Source organism: Poeciliopsis prolifica, unplaced genomic scaffold (assembly GCF_027474105.1).
Source record: "Poeciliopsis prolifica strain line A6 unplaced genomic scaffold, Auburn_PproV2 SCAFFOLD019, whole genome shotgun sequence".
In the NCBI taxonomy this organism is placed as follows: Eukaryota; Metazoa; Chordata; class Actinopteri; order Cyprinodontiformes; family Poeciliidae; genus Poeciliopsis; species Poeciliopsis prolifica.
The window spans coordinates 1,874,499-1,895,408 of record NW_026562394.1 but is presented as its reverse complement, the minus strand read 5'-3'; the positions used below and the strand labels follow the sequence as shown (position 1 = coordinate 1,895,408).

The window sequence follows — 20,910 nt, the reverse complement described above, 5'->3', positions numbered from 1 at the left end:
TTCGGCAAAGTGAACCTGATATCACAATGGAATTAAAAGAGACAGGAAATGTTTCAATACTAGTTACAGCTTTAATTTTCATGTATTTTTGGCTGACAGCTTACAGTCAATTCAGCAACATAACTTGTGATTATACATTTGAAACCTAGCTTGTGTTTTCTGTCACAGTTAGATTTAAGTGTTGTAAGATAACAGCGTGAACCTGAATATTCTACTTCATTTACATTTACAGTCAAATAATAAATATGCAATAGAAAATAAAATAAAAATAATAATAAAAACTTCTGGGATTCATGCAATTGTCACAGTATGGAACAAAAAAAAAAAAAAGATGATTTTAACTTAAAAGTGCTTAAGATGAACCTGAATATTTCAGAAGTACAACAGCTAAGGCAGTCTGGTAAGTGCAGTGCATGGCAACAAGTCAGACTTTCAGCTATACGGAAGTATGATTTTGGATTAATATTACAAGAGATTTACACAATGTCAGCATACTATTCAATAAAATTATAACACCCCAAATGTCCACAATATGAAATTGGTTTCATCTAGTTAAAAAAGAGGAGTTTTAGGCCCATCTGGTTATATTAATTAATTTCTCCTTTATAAAAGATCTGTACAAAATAGGGAAGCAATATTTAGAAAACACTTTTTGATGGGTAAGCCTTTTTGTGAAAAGAAAATAAATCTTTGTATATTTATAATACAGTGCTTGCAAAAGTATTGATGCCGCAGTTGTTAAATTTCAACCATAAACTTTAACGTACCTCTATTTGACAGACCGACACAAAGTAGTAAATAATTGTGAAGTGGAATAAATAAGCATCTGAAATGTTTATTTCAGATAGACGCATGCATTTGCTTTCAGTGATATTTTTGATGCCCCTAAACAAATCTAGCGTAACCTGAATGAGTGTCCCTGTGTGTAACATAATCTGAGTGCATCTACAGTTGTTCTGTGTAGATCTGCTAAAGATTATTAGCGACCAAACGCATCATGAAGACCTCGGAGCATGCCTAATGGCTTAGGAATAAACGATTTAAAACAATATTCATATCAAAGACAAGTGTCCAGCCCATCAATTGAAAACACAGTTTGTAAACCTACAAAGACATGGCGGTGGAAGTTAATTTTCCATTATAAAATTGAATCTAAACAAACTTTGAGTGGCTCAGTCAAAGTGCAGATGTAAATTAGAAGAGAATCTGTGACAAAACATAAAAACTGATTTTTCACAGATGCTCGTCATCCAGTTTGACTGGGACTGAACCATTTCACAAAGAAAAAGTACAAACCACATGCTGCACAGTATTGACTCATGAGGCCTGAATGAATATACCCACATTTCCCCCCCCCAAAAAAAAAATAAAAATTATCAAAATTACCATGACTAATTTTCCTGCTTTTTTCTCAAATATGCACTACTATGTGTTGGTCTATCATTTAAATCTGATTAAAATACCAGTTTGCGGTTGCAGTGTGACAAATTGATATTTAACTATGAATACTTCTGCAAAGCACTGTGTGCAATTCCAAACATTAACTTTGTGCATACTGCCTTTATATGAGCTCCCAATGTTCAGGACATCAGCATAAATCAGATAAACAAGACTGAAATGCAACCTCCAAAAGAGCTGGAAATAATCCTTACACAGCCACCAGTACCAGTAGTGCTTATGGAAGCAAGAAAGACCAAGATTCCTTGCAGAAGCTTTAATTGTTGGATCTGTCTTGGTTTTAAACACCTAAAAGGTCCTTCATCGTTTCACAATATATATGTGCTGATTTGTCCAAACACTGCAGTATTATTTAGGTCTCTGTACTAATTTCTACTGGAAAATCCTCACTAACATTCACCCTGTTATCTACCAAATAAATAGATCAAAAATTTCAACAAAGACACAAGAAAACACAAAACCTAAACAGATAAAACATGTATGTCCCAAACATACAACTGCCTTTGTAGCCCCAAGGGGAGACTGCATATGTCATGCCATTTCTATAAGAAAGTTTGAAGGCTGTGAGACATCATACACCCTGCCAGAGCGAGTTTCCACTCCCTGCTGCTAACACCACAGTGCAACACTTATTTTCCTACCGACGAAGAGAAGGCACGTTGTTTTCAGAAGTGGAATCTCCCACTGGCTGCACCGTCCCCAAAGACATGTCACAACAAAGTGGCCAGAATGGGTAAATTACACATTTCGCTAAAGAAACGTTTCCTCCTCTCAAACTGTCCTCATTTGACCCTGAGGCGGCCGACCAGTCGCTGCAGCTTCTCACAGTTGTCCAGCCTCATGGACTCTGCCTTCTGCTTTAATCGCTCGTCTCGGTAAAGCTGTCCCAAGTTTGCCAAGTCTGATTCTGAAAAAGAGCAACAGAAAGAGTATTTGATCAAAAATAACAAAAAGTCTTTGGCATGCATTTTTTAAATCAAATTTTAGTGAACTATGTGTTAGCTTTAATTAAAAGGAAAAGCAAAATAACTTAAGAAAAGACGCCTCTGACTAAACTTTTATCTGTGACCAGCTTGCTTTTACACAGCTTTACCTGAAGTCACTGGGCGATGAAACTGCCTAAATGTACAGATAGAATAGTTCAGTTATTCAATTTAACTTGTTTCAGTTCTTCATGTACACCACTGTAAGCCTGAATGTTCATTTTGAGATTCCCTTGCACCCTCTTTTACCCTGAAAATCTACACTGGCACCATATTTACATTTAAGGTGGGAAACCAAAATGTCAGTAACAATTGACAGATAATTTTGGATCACAGCAATTACTTTTACAAGGTTCTTAATCAAGTTTGATAAGGACTCTCACTTACTTTGCTGCTTCTCCTTCCAGCAGCTGCTCTGCAAGTGTTCAATATAATCGCTCTCGATGCTCTTCTCTAGTTCCTCCAGTGCTGCCCCACGGTACTCTTTCTGAAAACTTTTGTCCACATAGTACGGTACACCCATGTGTTGTGTTTCTCTGGACACCACCAGTCCCATCGCCCTGACGCCACAAAAAAAAAGTAAGCAAATTCAAATATACTCCATGCATCTAAGGTGGATTGGAATATGATTTTTCTAAACTCACGGCTTGTAAAAGAGACTGTAGGGCGGATTAGTTGCCATCATCTGAGTAAAGACTGATATGAGGATCAGCACCAGCACAGGCAGAAGCTGCAGAAGAGCTGTGAAGGTGTTCTGAGGGAAGATAAAAGAAAGACTGTAAATCACGTAGGCTGATTGGATTCTTCACGTTCAAGTGCATTACATATGCAGCTCTGATGTAATCTTTTAATCCAATGAATGCGACGTCTGCACCCTTGTTAAAAACATCCACAGTCCATCAGAACCCATGGCTAATGAAAGCACCGCTGCCTCTCCAGGCGGAGACGACATTGTGACACAGAAGCTGTTAACAAGGGATTGTCTTTACGTGGAGTGAGCCACTCACCTGACTCTGGTTTTCCTCCACCACCTCCTCCCGCCTTTCCTGCGCCCGCCGCCGACGAGGCTGGTAGAACTGAGAGTAGGAGGCGCCCTGGTTGGTGTATACGTGAACGTTTCCTGCACAGTCAAACAGTATATACTATTCTTAAAGTTATGTGAAACATAATCTGTTAAAAATAACTCCTTCACACACACCTGTAGGAAACCTTCCACCAAAGAAAATGTTGAAGAGCTCCTCGGGGGAAATGTCGGCCTCAAAGTCTCTGTAAAAGTTCCGGTAGTGTCCGGGCCGGCTGTTGCCGGAGCGATGGGGTACGTTTGAGGTTGGACTCTGTTCTCCGTATTGATCGTACTGCTGCCTCTTCTCTGGGTTGCTCAGCACTGCATATGCATTACCAATGGCTGTTGGGAGAAACAAAGCATTTCATAAAATTCTAATAATACCGAGGGTTAAGTCATTCTCAAACTCTGGTCCCCAGACCACTGGTGATCCGTGTGCGCCCTCTGGTGGTTTGCAAGTTACTGCATGTACACAACAGTTTATCTGTGGGACGTTTGCTTACAGTTACAGTTAGCTTACCACAAGATTGTGTTTAAAAATAATAATGGATAGGTGGCTTAAGAGAACAATGCCATGACTGCTTATACGATCGGAAGAATTAACATTTGCAACAACATTTTTCAGTTTTTTAAGGTAAGTTGTAGAACTTTTTAGAACACTATTATGATATACCACTGACACACAGATTTAGTTCGTCGACTCGTGGCTAGTCTTATTTACAAAACAGCACCACACTTCTCATTAAGATGAACAGAGAAGACAACAATAAGTGATATAAGATGCGTTATTGCAGGGGCAATTTCAAGTCAGGTAAGTCAGGTGTTTGTTAAATGGGTTAAGTGGTCCTCAATCTGAAAAAGTTTGAGAAACATTGGTCTAGTTTGATCTGGTCATCCCACTTCTTGACTGTACTGAATTTCTGCAAACTTTATAAAAACTATTTTCTTTTACTAGATATCACCCAATATCTTTCCTGTGGCTTCCTAAGGAAGGGAGAGTTTTGTTTGAAAACCCTGATAGATAACTGTTTGAAGAACTGGGTATTCACATTGAGAAAATCTTGTCATTGCTCCTTAGGTAGGTTGTCAGTTTGATTTCAGCTTCCCTCCACATTATCTTTGGGCAACATGTTGAACCCTGAGTGAACCCACACATATCACCCTGTGAATGGTTGACTGCGGTTTGGAGTGTAAAAGCGCTTTGTGTGGTCAATAACAGGAAATGGCAGGATAAGTGCTGTCCGTTCCTCACGTACAACAGGACGTTTATCAGTGTGGATGTACATGTGAAAACATAATGCAGCATCTTGCCAGTGGACGACTCGCCTACATTTCAGACTGATGGCGTTAAAAGGAAGAGACTCAGAACCAGGAGTAAAAATGATTTGTTGATTTAGAAGTTATGGTGAGAAAAAAATTATTAGTATTTCTAAGATTGTGTCACATTACGAAGAATTTAGTCTATTTTATTGAAAACATATTTGACAAACCACTACATTGTGAAGTAGAAAGACATTTATTTTACCACATAAAATATGAAAAGTCTTGTATTCAGATCCCTTTTTACTGTGATACTCCTAAATAGAGTCAAGTATAGCCAACTATCTTAAGAGATCACACAATAAGTAAATGGAGAGAGTGTAATTTCTGTCCTTAAAGAGCAGCAAGAAGAAAAAATCTGTTAAAAGAAAGCTGTGCTTGTTATCAACACCAATAGAGAAAGATGAGAAGATAAAAACATGGCAATACTGGGAAAAGAAAATCCTGTTAGTAAATGCCAAAAAAAATCATGGGCTGCATCCTTCCAAGGCAGCATTTGAAGGCTGAGAAAAGCTGTTCAAACTTAACAGCTCCTCGAAATGCAGCCAACTTATCTTTAGCATGTTACTGCTATGTGCTATGGAAATGTGAAGAATAAATCTGAATTTCATAGCCACTCATTTCTGGTCTTTAGACCCAGCCTACATCAACTGGGTCCTCAGAACAATGAATTTAAGATAATTATTGACAACAAGTTTGAAATTGCCTTTCTATTTCCCCCAAAAGAATGTTTAGTGTTGTGTTTTACAAGTACCTTTGAATGCATCAGTGGCTCCTGGGGCAAAATTCTTGTCTGGGTGAAACTTCAGAGCCAACTTCCTGTATGCCTTCTTCAGATCTTCATCACTGGCATTTTTGTCAACACCAAGGATTTCATAGAAGTCCTTGCAATTCTTTATTCTGCATTAACAAAGCATGCTGGATGTTAGAAGAGAAGCAAGAAGCACTGTGGGAAGGAACCTTGAAAATGTTCAAAATGCATCACTTAACATCTGGCATACTCAAGGAAGACGAACTGTTCACCTGAAAACACCTTGGCGTTGCTCCTCAGTGTAAGTCTTCTTTTCATCATGATTCATGTTCCTTGTTTCTTGGTTTCCGATGTCCTCATCCCTCCAGCCTGTGGGCGGAGGCATGTGGTTCATTTCTTGGGACGCACTGCCTCCATTTCTCAGTATGGCGTCTATCAGCACTGTAACCAGTAACACAAATGTTTGCACTCAACAATGACAGAGTCAACAAGTCTTAGAGACAGATATGAATATTAGCAAGTACAGGATAGAATTAAGCAGCACATTTTTGTTTTTAATTGTTTTTAAATATTAGGATTCTTGTTGTGTTGGAGCACCAAACAGTGCTCAAATTTCCCCAATCTTACAAACATGGTCTCCTTAAAATTTAAGAATAATGCTTATGGTGATGAGGAAAAACTCAGAGGCCAAACAGACTCATTAACTGCAACATGCTAGAACCAGAATCACTGTTCACAGTACGGCAAGGTTCAGCATAAACATGGTTGAGTGGGTTCAGACCAAGAAAGAAGAGCTGCTCAAAAATTGATATCTTATTGACACATGAAAAAGGCCTTCTGGAGAGAAAGCTTATGGTCACATGACACACAGTGACAAGAAGGGTGCTTTAAGGAGACAACAGTCTTTCAAATCTAATAGCACTTTACCAACCCATAAGCATGGTGGTGGTAACATTATGCTTAGTATTCTGTTTTGTTGTATCCAATATTGCACAAAGCAGGGTGAATTAAGAAGGAGAACAAACAGTTAATTCTTCAACTTTGACTCAAATCAGTTTGATAAATCAAAGCTCTTTTGGGCAATCAATTGTTGCAAATCATAGGATTACAATATGTAAAGGCAATATCAACTATTGTCTTAATTAAGCATTAACAAACTTTTGTTCAAGGAGAGGTTGACTATACAATATTGTCTCAGATTTGACTTTTTCCATACTTCCTCACACCTGGAAAACGATAGAAGCAAATTCCAGTTTTTAAGAATACATAGAATGCCTGATCTAAAGGATCTGCATTAATAAGATGACACTGACGTCCATCACGTAGGATCCTAATCAGAAATGTATGGGACTTTAATGTAAAGTATGAGAGTGGAGACATCTAAGCTTTTCCCAAGCTGCATTATTTATGCATTCACTGTCGTGCCTAGAGGAATCCTGTATGGCAATAATGCAGTTTGGATGCCATTGCTGCACAATGCATGAATAAATAGACTTTGATACATTTCTGCCTGATGGTCTCTAAGTAGGCTACTGTGAGGGGCGGCGTGGGAGCCGCAAACGAACAAGCAGATCTACATTTTAGCATGAAGCTCACTCATATCTAAATGGCTTTTCTGGATCCACAACAACTTTAAACCAGCTTCCCAGCACCACACAGGCCCGGAATAAGCTCCCCGGTCAGCAAGTCAGAGTGCAGTTATAGAAAACGTGCGTCAGCTAATTTTACCTCTGGCCCTGGTGCTGGGGTAGATTTTCTGCGCCTCATATAGGAGCTGCAGTCCCCGATCCTTTCGGCCCGACCGTAAACACAGCTTGGCCTTCTCTATGAGCCGGTCTGCTTCGTCTTTGTCCATGACAGCTGTTAGGGGGGTTACTCAGCAGCTCTGGGCCGGAACAATGTGCGTCAATATTATGTGGCAAAGGAGAGATACGAAGAAGACGAAGCGACGAGCTTCGGTTACAGACAGCTGCGTAACGTTAGCTCGGCGCAGCCTGCAGTCACTCACAGTCCCAGAACCGTTGGCCCCCGGCCGGCGGTGGTCGGAGTCCGGCCGCAACGGGCTGCGGCTGGGCCATAATTCACACGGAAGACGTCGGAAATGATCGATGAATGGCTTCAATCGACGCTTAAAACGGGCATTCTTAAAACATTACTGTGATGTCCAGAGATTTTGATTGACAAAAAAAGGTGGAGGCGAGACGGTGTGATGTCATTTCCGGTTTAACGGGCGAAATCTGTTGGAAATCCTTAATGGACAAGTTAAAATGCCGTTGAGTTTGTTTTGTGTACGTTAGTGAGGAATATGGAAATACACCTGACGTCTTAATGACTTGATATCAATTATTGAGCAAAACCATCAGGTGCAATTTTCAGTAAAAATAAGAAACAAATTTGTTGATTTTATTAATTTATAACTTCTAAAAATATTCGGTATTGGAATGTGCCAATCCTGTCTTTGTTATTGTTTTTAAACTGGTTTATTAGTAGTACTACCATCAATATCTCCATAAATTAAATCCTAGTCGAACATTTTATTTATTTTGTTCAGATGTATTAATTTATCAATTTGACAGTTCAAATGAGAAGTAATGAATGCTATCACACATTTCTTTGTAATGTGATATGTAAATAAAATGAAATGTTTCTCCCAAAAATATTACAGAAAATTAATAAAGCTATGTGTTAATCTATAGGGAATACTGTACAGTTTTGATCTGGGGTCCTTGCATGAGTTACTGCATCAATGCAATGTATCATTGAGGTTATGCTTGTAACCCTTTCTGAATTTTTGGGTGTGGCATCTTTAATTTTTTTTTGACAATATCTAAGATTTTCTATCAGGTTCAAACCCAGCTATTTTCTCCAGTCAATAATGTTGCTTTACAAAATCACAATTAAAAAAGTCAAAGTACTGACTAACTAAAACTTTGCAGTTCACACTATACATTTTCTGAATGATTAGTGTGTAGAAATACCCACAAATTGATGTTTACCACCTTGTGAAATATTATTTTGAGGAAAAAAGGAAACAGTTTAATATTTCTGCAAAGAAATATTAAAATGACTCAGTCATCATTAGGCCTCAATGCATAATTCCGTTTGATTTAATACAAACCGCTACATGGGAAGGGTCTCTTTAAATCTTCAGAGCTATACAATTATATTAGCAACTGCATTTAGTTACATCAGATTTAGGATCCCAGAATACCATTATAATGCGAGAAAAAAAAAATCAAGTATAATACTTTTAACTGGCTCGAGTATTATAGGGTTTTACCCACAAACAACTGCAGAGTAGAAGAGCACATTAATGACTCCACCGGGGGGTTAAAGAATTGCACAACACAATTTGTTCATGCATATTTTATTCAAGAGTAAAAAAAATGTGATTTGTCCCATAGGGCATGCTTACAGTATGTGTATTATTTAGGAAGTCAAATGCCAAAACATATCTCCATAGATAAAAAAATGTTGCAAGATAAAATCCATTATATCTCGTTGTTGAAGTATGCATTTTGACTATACGAGAACCATAAACCAAGGAATGAAAAGAACTGTAAGCTAAATTGTAACAATAATATCAGCAGTAAATATAACCAGAATACAATGTTTCCTGTTAAATGTGTGACACCTGATTTGTCTGTGTGTCCAATTCATTTACATTTGAGAAAACCATGCTATCATGCTTTGGCAGCCTGAAAGAGTAGCTTTTCACTGAGATTATATTCATTCACACTATTGAACATTTTCTGTACATTAGTACAACAAAAAAAATGTATATATAGCACAAGGCTTTAAACCTTAGAAGGGCATCTCTGCATACATGAAATCAATATAAAATTAAAAGCAGTGGTAGTAAATAACAAAATGAAACAAAAAAATTACCAAAAACAATCAAAGGAAGCCTATTTATAAAATTTATAAAACAAGACAAAACTACAAATATAATCCAAAAATAAATGAATTCAAGTTTACTATTTGAAACACAACTATCTATCACAATTATAATCTCACATAACAACTAGGAACTTAATTGCATGCATTGATGCGTTCCATACCATAGATGCTGTGTTAAGTCACTTTTTGCCCATCTTTACTTCACATACCTTTATCACTGAAAAGAAAAATGGCATCCAAACCAGGAAAATGACAAAAAATTCAAGAAATTTGTTGCGAGGTGGCCATCATAGATGCTTGTCATTCCAACTTATAAATTTTACTCAGGATGTTTCCGACTCTTGAGGTACTCCAGACTCTGAAAGACTCACACACTGTTTGGAGATATTGATTAATTGCATTTAGCTCACAGTGAGGCTTTAGCTTTTAATTAATATCAAATCATCCAGTTTTGATCATGTTCTAGAGCAAAAACAAATGAAAAAAAATATTCAGAAAAAAAACAAAAGTTTGATTAAATAGTTGAATACAAGATTCAATTTCCAATGTTGGCCTGTTGTACACTTTTTTTTATAAAAAAAGTATTACAGATTAGGTATACTCATTCAATAATACATCTTTGCAAAATGAAAAGGCATTCTGCCATAGACCTATTCTTTAAAGTCCTGCTAGACTACTTCAGATATATAGTTTGAAAATGATCTTTTCTCATATTTTCTCTATTTTTGAAAAAACAAAACAAAACAAAAACAAAAAAACATGGGATTCCAAAAAAACTGCTGTAATATCTACACCAGGTCAGGAAGTGGCGAAAATGTTGGCAACCACAGAATCTAAATTTCAAAGAAGGGAGTGAGCATGAATAAATCAGTGCTGGGTTAAAGATTTTCCAAAGCAACTGTAGTTTGCCCTCATCCCATTTTGATGAATCAAAAACACCAGTACAGATGCTGTTTTGATTAACTGGAACATTTCAATACCTGGTGAACGTCCAGAACTTCCTTGTCACATTTTGCAAGCATAAAATCCAAGAATGTTTTGGAAAAGAAAAAGATGCAAAAATTCACAGGATAGTGATGTATGCTGAAGTCACTGTTTGCATTCTTGCTATTTCTTTAGCAAGAAGCAGAAAAGAAATAACAGTTCATTAATATCTTGAAACCCAGGTATGTATCAACATTCAAAGTGACTTTTGTTTTCCTCTGAAAGCTGTGTTAATGCCGAAGGGAAGAAAGGCTATTGTTATACAGAAATGAAGCTTAAATATCCTGAAAAAACTATAATTTTTTTAATGAATTTGTAAGGTGAAGATGTTTTTAACATGAGCTGTTCTGATGTGGAACTAGGCATGGGCTGGTTATGTCTATTTAGTTATGTCATGCATCCAAAAAATGATGACTTTAAGTGATTAAATTTTCCATCACACTGGTGGGATAGTTTGAAGTGATATTAATAGAAGGGAAAGTGCCATAGTGGCAAGAGTTTTCTCTGGCTGTTCAGGGAATAGAATAATCAAAACTGCTCATCCCCATCTGCTGCATTCATGGTTGAAGGAGGTACAATATTTTGTATACAAGATATCAAGTTGGGCAATTTGGTTGAGAAAACCATGGTTTTCTCACTGCTAACAACATACTGTAAAGCAGGAGGCCACAGCATTATTAACTAATCAGCATATATCTACTTTTTAAACTTCTGTTACTCATAAACAATTCTGAGCAATAAGCACTTACAAAGTAGATTGTCACTAAATTAAATTTTTTTAGTCTATAGTTTTCCTTACATCTAAGAATCAAAGTAAATATATCAAAAAGGTGCTAAAAAATATTAAACAATTTATTAATTCAGCAGCAGTAGGGATATTGTTGCATTTGCTGACTTACCAGGACTACAGATTAAAATGACCTTTCAGATAACTCTGATGCCAATTAAATTCTGTTTGAATTTTTTTCTGTTTTTAAGTTAGGGTAGTTAGATTAAATTACACAATATTGCTTAAAATCTTTGTGTTAGTATTATTAGAAGCTCAAACCAGCTCATGCCTATGTAAAACGCTCTTTTGGAAGAGACGTGAATAACCAGACTGAGATTAAAAAGGAGTAAATGATATATTTTGAAGTCAAATCGCTTTGTTTAATCTGGGGTGCAGCAAACAGCGGGACTGCGTCTTCTAAATCATCTGTTCTTTTCCTCCAGGTTCTGTGGATGGCAGATTTTGAGGAGAGAAGGAACGAGGCAATGCCGGAGGTTACTAAGACATATCCAAGGTGGATCTGGGTCTGCAGTGGAGTTGTTCGTGACATGAGAACCCCGTCTTCTTTTTTTCCCTGCAGGTTGGCAGCATCTTACAACAAGGTAAATCAATAAATTTAAGTTCACCGATAAGATGGTGGGCTGCAGAGTTTGAAGAGGTACATACATTTACATATTTGCATCTCTTTTTCCTTTCGGTGTTGTCTTTCCCAAAGTGACATGACCTAATACTAGCAAAAACAATAAGATAAAGTAGATAATTCTCCTTTTGATGTGCATTTGTGAGTGATTCATAATAAATACTTTGTAAAACATTATGTGATATGGATACTGCACTCATGTCTTCTGTCAGGCCCTGCAATGAAGGAGCACACGTGTGTCAGCACTTGCAGCAAAATAACTCCCAACAATTCAGTCTGTAATCGAATTGAGAAAGGGAACTACAGTCAGACACAACTTCCAAAAGCACTTCTTTGCTGCAGCTTGTGGGTCTCTCTGTATCCCTGCCCCTTTGCTGTGAACCCTAGCTCCTCCCTCCCCCTAACAGTGCAATGACATGCCGTCATGAAATAAATGACGTTTTCGCCCAGTGTTTAGATTTGCTGCAGGTTTCATGTTCTAGCGATAGGCCTGTTTGATTTCTGTGTTCTGAGGCCTGAATTTCCCATTAAGTAAAGTCTTCCTGCATGACTGTAACAGCGGCACAGTTTCCGTGGCTCAGACAACACATTACTGGATGTTGCTGTTGTCTTCTGTGCCGTTTGCCTCTGACATATTCATCTTGCCCATGGAGTGGCCCACGTGGTTCACCCCATCCTTGCGAGGTGGCATGCGCTCATTGATGCGGTCTAAGCCCTTAGCCTCCTCGAAGCTGGTGATCTTGTGTTGGGGGGAGAACCCACGAATAGCTGAAGAAGAGGAAAAACGCAGGGTCAGGGTTATGTTACTCAGCAATCTAAGAATATTCCGCAAGTCATGTGCTGTTTACATGCATCCATCATGGAGTGCATTAGTTTTGTGCTTCTCATAGTTCATTTTGGACAATTAGTTTTTCCTGGTTTCTTGATCATATAATTTTGATTTACTTTTACAAACAAGAACTAGCAAGAGGAAGCTGAAGAGTTTGGATGTATTCCTCTGTCTTATTTATTCCACATACTTTGTCCAATTTACCAGAACCTTTTGCAAGTGAAGCAGAAAGCTCACAGGTTATTGTGTGGAATATGTTTAAAGTCAATTAATAGAAAAAGTTGGTCAACTGTTTTTAATAAGAGGAGTTTCTAAATATTTGTCAAGATGAACATGCAAATATTTGAGGTAATATGTATAATTTTAACAGAAAATCCAACATGAATTCAAACTTATGGACTTCATTCTCCTTTTTATGCTGCTAAATGTTTTTATGCTGCTAAATGTTTTAATATTAATTGATTGTTATGGCAATCATGTCCATGATGAGTGAATGCAGACATCTGGTAGCCATTATAATTGCAAGTTATAAAAATCTATGATATGATATATGATATATCTCCTCATGTGCCCAAACATGTCATGATTTAATAGTGTTAGCTGCATCAAAAGTGTTTTCACATCTAGGAGTGACAATCAAGTATAATAATTACACTTCCCTTTCCTAATTTTCTTTACGTTACATGTTCATCAATACCAATCGTGAGTCACTGCCTCATAAGCAATGTTTACATTACAAAATGAAACTATGATCAAAGTTCTTTTTTCCAATAAATAACACAGCTTTTACAATCCGAATATGAATCAGTAGTCAATAAATAAAGTGACAATATAAAAACCCAAATTTACTATAAACTGACTGCAAATTATAGTGAACGAGATATTCTATGTCCTTCTTGTAAAGAGAGGCAAAAAGGATGTATTTATAGGATGAAGAGGAGACTTCATCTTATAAATATCTTGAACAGGAATGCGTAAATACTGCTAGCACACCTTACACACAAATCATAAAAATGAACAGGTGATCTCAGAATTCAATTTGGCAGAAAAAAAAACTAATTCACATATTTCTATAAACATATAATAATAATAATAATAATAATAATAATAATAATAATAATAATAATAATAATAATAATAATAATAATAATAATAATAATAATAATAAACATTTTATGATGACTGGAACTTTATTTAGCACACATAATGTTCCATCCACCCTCAAGCAAACAGACCTAACAGTTTCTGTTCTGTTCATTATGACCACAAATGGATTTAATTTAAATTTTGTGTGATAGAACAAAAGTCTGCCATAATTGAGAAGTGACATGAAGATGATACCTGGTTTTCATTTGGTGCTTGGTCTTTGTGATGCTCTTTCTGTCCTACTGTTCATCAACATTTAATATTTTAGAGGCTTTCACATAACTTATGAAATTATGCTACCAAAAAGAGGATTTCTGAATGCAAGTGGGTTTTGTTTAGTGATTTGAAAGTTTTAAAATTGTATAATATTTTAAAAATAAAATTATAATAAATACACTCACATTTGAGTGTAGAATACTTTTGGAAACCAAGTTATTTGACAGATATTATTTAGCATGAGAACAGTTTCTAATGTAACTTCTTCCCACATGAAAGTAGTTAAAATCTACTCTATGACGATATTTGCTTTGTTTATATAAAATCAACAAGTATTACTCCAAAAAAAGTTCTTATGCTTGAACTCTATTTGGATGAACTTCACTGTAAGTTGGAGCTCTATGAACATAGAAAAGCTAAGTGTGGACTCTATATTGTTTCAACTATTGTTTAGAAATATTATATACCAGGATACCCTGATAACATTAAATCAGTGGGACAAGGAGCACCAGCTTTACCTTCTCTGTCCTCATCATGCGTCTCGATGGCTTCAATGGCTTCAATGGTGGCTGAAGGGGGGAGGAGGGGAGCAAGTTACTCCTGATAAAGCCATGCAAATGTACAATGCAGCCCCAGGGAGAAGGCGACTCATGTTATTTGGCCAGATGAGCTGTTCATGTTCACTGTTATTGAAGCCAAACTCAGAGGAGCGCCATGCATTAAAACTGAGTTAGTGTCAGTCTTGGGTTAGAAAGTTTCATGAAAAGTCACACAAATAGATTCATGAAGAGAGACACAGACATGAGATGATGGGAAGTGCGGGGCCTGAGATGACAAACAAAGATGTGAGAGCATCTGAATTACTTTAATGTTTTGTACTGAGGTAGTAATTGTTTCTGCATGTTTGATGAAACAATTTATATCATTGTTTAGGAAGGTCCTTATCTGAGTAAACTCACCTGGTCCTCCTGATGAAAGCTGTTTCAATTCTCAAAGCATTTTACCATTTACCACTTTTCTAATCATTGAAAACACAAAACATAAGAACTTTATTCTACATTCCCAGTGTGGCAGTTGCTACAATGTTAAGAGAACCCATTTATCCTAGTTACATTTCATCTAAAGTTTTGAAATTGGCTCTCATTAACTCAGTCGTGTGATGAAAGTTGCATCTGCGTCTTCTTCTATTTTGCACATGGTTCTGTGCGATTGGCCTGAAGTTTGTTGCCGTATTTTATGCCGAAATGCACTTCGACATCAGTGCTGATATTTCACTTCAACTCGTCAACTTCCACTCTCCTGTTTTTGCATCCGCAAGACGCATGTGTACTTTTGAGGAATGTTTATCAAATGTGGTGGGGAATTATGTTCATTTGTATGATTCTGCACTAAATGACTACAAAGACAGTCAAACATTGTTGTCCATGGAGGAGGCTGTATGTTCTCTCTGTGAGTGACTTGTAAAGGCAAAATGAAGGATGCATGGGGGGAGTGGACACCCGAGAGGGAAGAGGGGTGACGCATACTGAAGTGGGAGGGGTGTTCCCCAGCTTTTGTGAATAAAAGTGTCCACGTGACTACGAGGTTAATATAAGATCAGATGTCAAAGATTGGAAACGTCAGCTCCATTACTATTTTCTACTTGTGCTGAATTAGTGACACCATGTTTTACAGAAAATACTTTTTCACATTCACTTTTTAAAAGTACAGAGCAAGATGACAGCATAAAGAAGGTGTTGTCACATATATGATATCTCTTAAATGTATTCAAAACAATAATTGTGGACCAATCATTCTGCATTCCTAATTTTCTGTTGGAAATCATTTCTGAGAGCTGTTTATGGTTGACCAGTCGTACTCTTTCAGTATAAGCGCTCTTAAATATCTATCATTTGTCACACTGAAATGTTTTAGATCATCAAAACAATTAAATCAGTCAAAGATAACCCAAGTAATTTGAAAAACTGATGATGATGATTACTTCATTTGATAGTGGAGAGTAACTGCTCAAATGTACCTGGCCCGATGTAAGAAAGTAATTACCCCCTAAACCTATTATCTAGCTGTGCCACCCTTGGTGACAACTGCTATTAAGCATGATGTGTTCATTGGCAAAGTGTCTTTGCATCTCTCAGGAGGAAATTTGTTTAGCGCTTCTTTGCAGAACTATGCTTGTTCAGCCACACTGAAGGGAGTGAAAGGGCTTGTTAAAAGTAATACTACAACGTCCTAATTCAAAACTTTTATTTTCAAAATTTTTAGATCTGATGAAGATGTTAAAGTGTTATTTTTTCAGTAGAAATGGTATTAAATCCACACAAGAATATGCATATTTCGACCACCTTCAAAACAAGTCTAAAGTAAAAAATAATAACAATAATCGTAATAAAGCTCCCAACATCGTCTCCATCACATCACTTCACTCCTGGTTCCTTAGCTTTATCACTGAACCCTATATACAAAAATCCATACTACACATTAGCTTCTGAAAATAGGCAGCAGAAAACTCTTAATTATACCCATAAGGTTTGGATTAATATATGATTGGAAGATCCAACAAGAGACTAAAACAGCATTTATTGGCTGCACTTTATTTAAGGGAGTTTGGAGAAAGAGACAGATAGAAAAACAGACAAAGGCAATGGAAGAGATGAGAATGCTGATGAGCACAAGAACGAACCGAAAACAAAGAGAGAGAACCAGTGCTGGAAAAAAAGAGTTAGGCCGAGCCTTCTGCTCACCACTCTGCAGTGTCTGTCTGCCTCCAGAGAGAACCCCACTTGGCAACATGCCAGTGGGCGTCAGGCCCTTAAGCGTCAACACATTTTCACTCTCCTCTCTGCAGGAAGAACAGAAACAAGCAAGCAGGTCAGAAAGCTATGCTGAACCCAGATCAAACTGGAGAAAAAACACTTTGCCCTCACTTTCCCCACACACACACACACACGCACGCACACACACACACACACACACACACACACACACACACACACCACACACACCCCCACACACACACACACACACACACACACACACACACACACACACATACAGAACAGACCTTACATAATGTCCATGTTTCAAGATATACACTACAATCATATCTCCATTTACTAACATACTCTTCAACAAAACGTCTACCTGAGAACCGAGAACATTTTGGCCATTTTCCCAATAGCACGGATCTTGTTTCTGATCACCTCTTTGCGAGCCGCGGCTGCATTGGCTGCAAACAAACACAGGTAACCCATCCACAGCGATTATAGACACATAACAATGCTCTATTATTTTCTTATTATGTCGGTTTTGAGAAATGTATTTTTTTTTCAAGTCAAGATGAAATTATATGTTCTTGTGAAATGTCTAGAGATGCATCAATCAGTAAGATAGAAATCAGAATTTGCCACTTGGTTGACTCTGACAGATCAAACACTGGAAGCTTTTTAGTCATTAAATACATTAAAAAATAAACAAGCATTTTTTGTGTGCAACAAAAAACAGGTAAGTATGGCCCTTAATAACAGTACATCAGTAATAAAAAAAGATTTCATGCCTTCTTTCTAAAGTGCAGCTTTAAAACACACTATCCTAAGTAACAACTGCTGAGCTGTTTCCCTTTCTGAACAGCAATGTGCACAGATCTAGGTCAACCCTGAACCCACAATGTACCCGTGAGAAATATAAAAGATGAATTATGAAACGTTCTTCTTTAGACTTCTCACCATCAAATATCTCATCTTCATCATTCATGAGTTCATCATCAGAGCAGATGCTTAACACATTCACCAACATTTCAGTGACTGTGGAGGAAAAAGTGGACAGGAAACAGGTAGTCACCGGGTGGTGCAGAAAACAAACCAGGGTGTAAAGATAAACTGCCTTACACTGTCTATAAGAATTAGTCACCTTCTTGGATGTTTTGCCATTTTTATTGCTTTGACAAAATAAGTGATTGTATAAATACTCAACCCCTTCAAAGTGTCTGACTTCATTCGACAGTGGTCTAGTCAATTGGTCCTATTAGTCTAGTCAATTGGTCTCCATTCAACTCTCAAGAAGTTGAATGGAGATTACCTCAGTATAAAAACACCTGGCTCTGGAAGCCTCTCACTGGTTAATTAGTATTCTTGGGTAGCATTACAGCATGAAGACAAAAGAAATGGTCAAGTCAGAGAAAAGGGTTACTGAAAAGTATATGTTAAGGGAGGGATACAAACATAAATCTCTAAGCCACTTAACATCCTCTGGAGTTCAGCTCAATCCATCAGCAAGAAATGGTCCATATGTAAATCTGCCTAGATCAGTCTGTCCTCACAAACTGAGTCAACCATGTAAAAAAAAAAGACTAGAAAGAGGTCATCAGGTGACCTCCGACTCTGAGTCCAACAGTTGTTGCCAGTCCAAGCTTTCTGGGACAACCCACTATGAAGAGAAACTCATAATGGAGCTTTTGGGCCATCAGAGAAGATGCTACGTACATCACCACTAACATCCTTACTGTGTAAAGCATGACTTTGTTGGTCACAAGTGATTTGTACAAGCAATAAAATGGGTAAAACATCCAATGGGGCAGATACATTTTATAGGGCAATGTAAAAGAAGCGAGGAAGGTTTCTACCTTTTTCTCCAACAAACGGCAGGGACCAAGTAAAGACATCCATGAAGTTGGGCAGCCAGTAGGGGTGTGGCGAGCAATTGAACTGTCGAATGTTCATGACGTTATTTTCATATTTCAGTACAGCAGCTGTAAGGGAAGCAGTGAGAACAGGGGAGTAAAATGTTCCACTTAAACCCGGATCCTCCTTAGAACCAACACACCTAAATGATGCTGTATGACATCCAGCTCATTACAATCACAATCGAACTACATCATAGTTTAATGACTTCAACATTTACTGTCATTGCTGATAAAAATAGTGTAGAGTTTGTGTAAAGACTAAAATATTATGTTAATATTAAAATATTATGTTTACAGTCAGTGCTGCAAAAAACAACAGAAGGTGGGACAATTAGACCGGATAAAGACACAAGATATCAGAGAAATATTCTGCTCCTGCAATAAAAGCTTAAATTTTATCAAGGATTTTTTTTAAAGGCACAGGTGTTATATATTTAGATTTCAGGTCCAAAGAATTAATCCTATGCCTGATTAACACGATTATATGAGGTCTGTTGAGGCATAAGAAGTCTATCTTTTTAATTATGAATTCACAGCTGCATGATAAGGTGATGACAAGATTAATAAAGCATTCCCTTTGAAGTGAAAGTAAACGTGAGTTTGCATGCAAGAAATATATTGGCAAATGACACTGTGACGACAACAAAACAATTAAATGAATATATCCGACTCGAACTAGCCCAGGCTTGAGCTGTTTGTAAGCAGTTAGTTAAAAATGCAGTAAAAATAACATAACTTTTCTGCCATTGTTGCTCTAAAATCTACCACAAAATCACAACTTTTTAAATGAACGCATTTAATACTCTTATAGCTTCTTATAAATACAAGGCTCTGTTTCCATTTAACATTATGTATTGGAAGAAACAGAAAGAGAAAATAAAATGTAATATTCATCCACTAGGTGGCCTTGCTGAGGCCAGGGATTGGTGACATTGTTACATCAAGAGGCATAAAGCCACATGGAGATAGTCAGCAATGCTGACAGTCCCTCCCACGCTCCCCATCTCCCATAGCCCATGGCAACCAAGACACAGATCTGAGAACACAAACAAACGGGCCTCCCTGATGCTTTATTGTGCCTGTTCACAGCTAAATGCATTTATATTAACTCACACACTTCAATTTGTTAGTTAAAATCATTTTCACAGAAAATCACAGGAAGTCAGTTGTAATTATTTACAACTGACAGGGCCGCTTTTAGAGGATTCCCAAATGTCAGATTTCACTTTAGTGACACAGTCCTGGAAAATTTAGCAAGCATCCGTGAAATTGTGCAAAAAATAAAATCTGAACTGAAATGCATTTAAAAAAGCAGGGGTACTTCAACTGTAAGAGACAATTAATTAAGACACTTTTCTTTTACACCACTAGACTTCTATTTCACAATTTTTTTATATAATTATATATAATAATTATATATATCTATATCTATCTATATATATATATATATATATCTATCTATCTATCTATCTATCTATCTATCTATCTATCTATCTATCTATCTATCTATCTATCTATCTATCTATCTATCTATCTATCTATCTATCTATCTATCTATCTATCTATCTATCTATCTATCTATCTATATATATATATATATATATATATATATATATATATATATATATATATAACAAAAACAAACTGAAGTCATTATTTTTGGACTAAAGAGGAACGAGGTGGGAATGCACAGCTTCAGTTATTACAACTAAAAACTAGCGATAAGGCCCGAAACCTGGGAGTAGTGATGGACTCTGACCAGAACTTTCAGAGCCACATAAAGATAATTACAAAGTCAGCCTTCTATCACCTGAAGAACATCTCCAGGATTAAAGGACTAGTGTCTCAGCCAGATCTATAGAAACTCATCCATGCGTTTATCTTTAGTCGCATTGTTTATTGTAACAGCGTCTTCACAGGTCTGTCCAATAAATCAATCAAACAGCTGCAGCTGATCCAGAATGCTGCTGCTCGCGTTCTCACTAAAACCAGGAAGATAGAGCACATAACACCAGTTTTAAAGTCCCTCCATTGGCTCCCTGTAGCTCAAAGAATAGACTTTAAAATACTGTTGTTAGTTTATAAATCACTGAATGGTTTAGCACCACAATACATAAAGATCTGCTGTTGTTGTATCAACCTTCCAGACCTCTCAGGTCTTCTGGTTCTGGTC

The 20,910-nt window shown here is 37.0% G+C and overlaps 2 protein-coding genes across 4 annotated transcripts in view; both read right to left on the bottom strand.

The window, feature by feature from the left end:
* Window positions 1–51: 51 nt before the first annotated feature.
* dnajc18 (DnaJ (Hsp40) homolog, subfamily C, member 18) lies at window positions 52–7,812 on the bottom strand. Of its 2 annotated transcripts, XM_055043428.1 has the most exons (9): window positions 7,584–7,812; window positions 7,304–7,460; window positions 5,848–6,016; window positions 5,579–5,724; window positions 3,640–3,846; window positions 3,449–3,561; window positions 3,086–3,195; window positions 2,829–3,001; window positions 52–2,365 (listed from the first exon to the last, which is right to left on the bottom strand). In XM_055043428.1, exons 2-9 carry the CDS (start codon window positions 7,428–7,430, stop codon window positions 2,241–2,243), a joined length of 1,170 nt encoding a protein of 389 aa, XP_054899403.1. In that variant the 5' UTR covers window positions 7,431–7,460; window positions 7,584–7,812; the 3' UTR covers window positions 52–2,240. The 2 variants fall into 2 exon arrangements, with proteins under 2 accessions (XP_054899403.1, XP_054899402.1); XM_055043427.1 differs by having other exon boundaries at window positions 7,304–7,812.
* A 1,113-nt stretch (window positions 7,813–8,925) lies between these two features.
* Window positions 8,926–20,910, bottom strand: part of ppp3ca (protein phosphatase 3, catalytic subunit, alpha isozyme) — a 31,755-nt gene continuing 19,770 nt past the window's right edge. Inside the window, exons 9-14 of one of the 2 annotated variants that reach the window (XM_055043423.1) lie at window positions 18,678–18,803; window positions 17,782–17,859; window positions 17,201–17,285; window positions 16,801–16,898; window positions 14,578–14,628; window positions 8,926–12,636 (exon numbers count right to left, since the gene is read on the bottom strand). In XM_055043423.1, the coding sequence (XP_054899398.1) occupies window positions 12,458–12,636; window positions 14,578–14,628; window positions 16,801–16,898; window positions 17,201–17,285; window positions 17,782–17,859; window positions 18,678–18,803 (617 nt within the window). In that variant the 3' untranslated portion in view covers window positions 8,926–12,457. The remainder of the gene's footprint in view (window positions 12,637–14,577; window positions 14,629–16,800; window positions 16,899–17,200; window positions 17,286–17,781; window positions 17,860–18,677; window positions 18,804–20,910) is intronic. The other variant, XM_055043424.1, reaches the window with a different exon arrangement.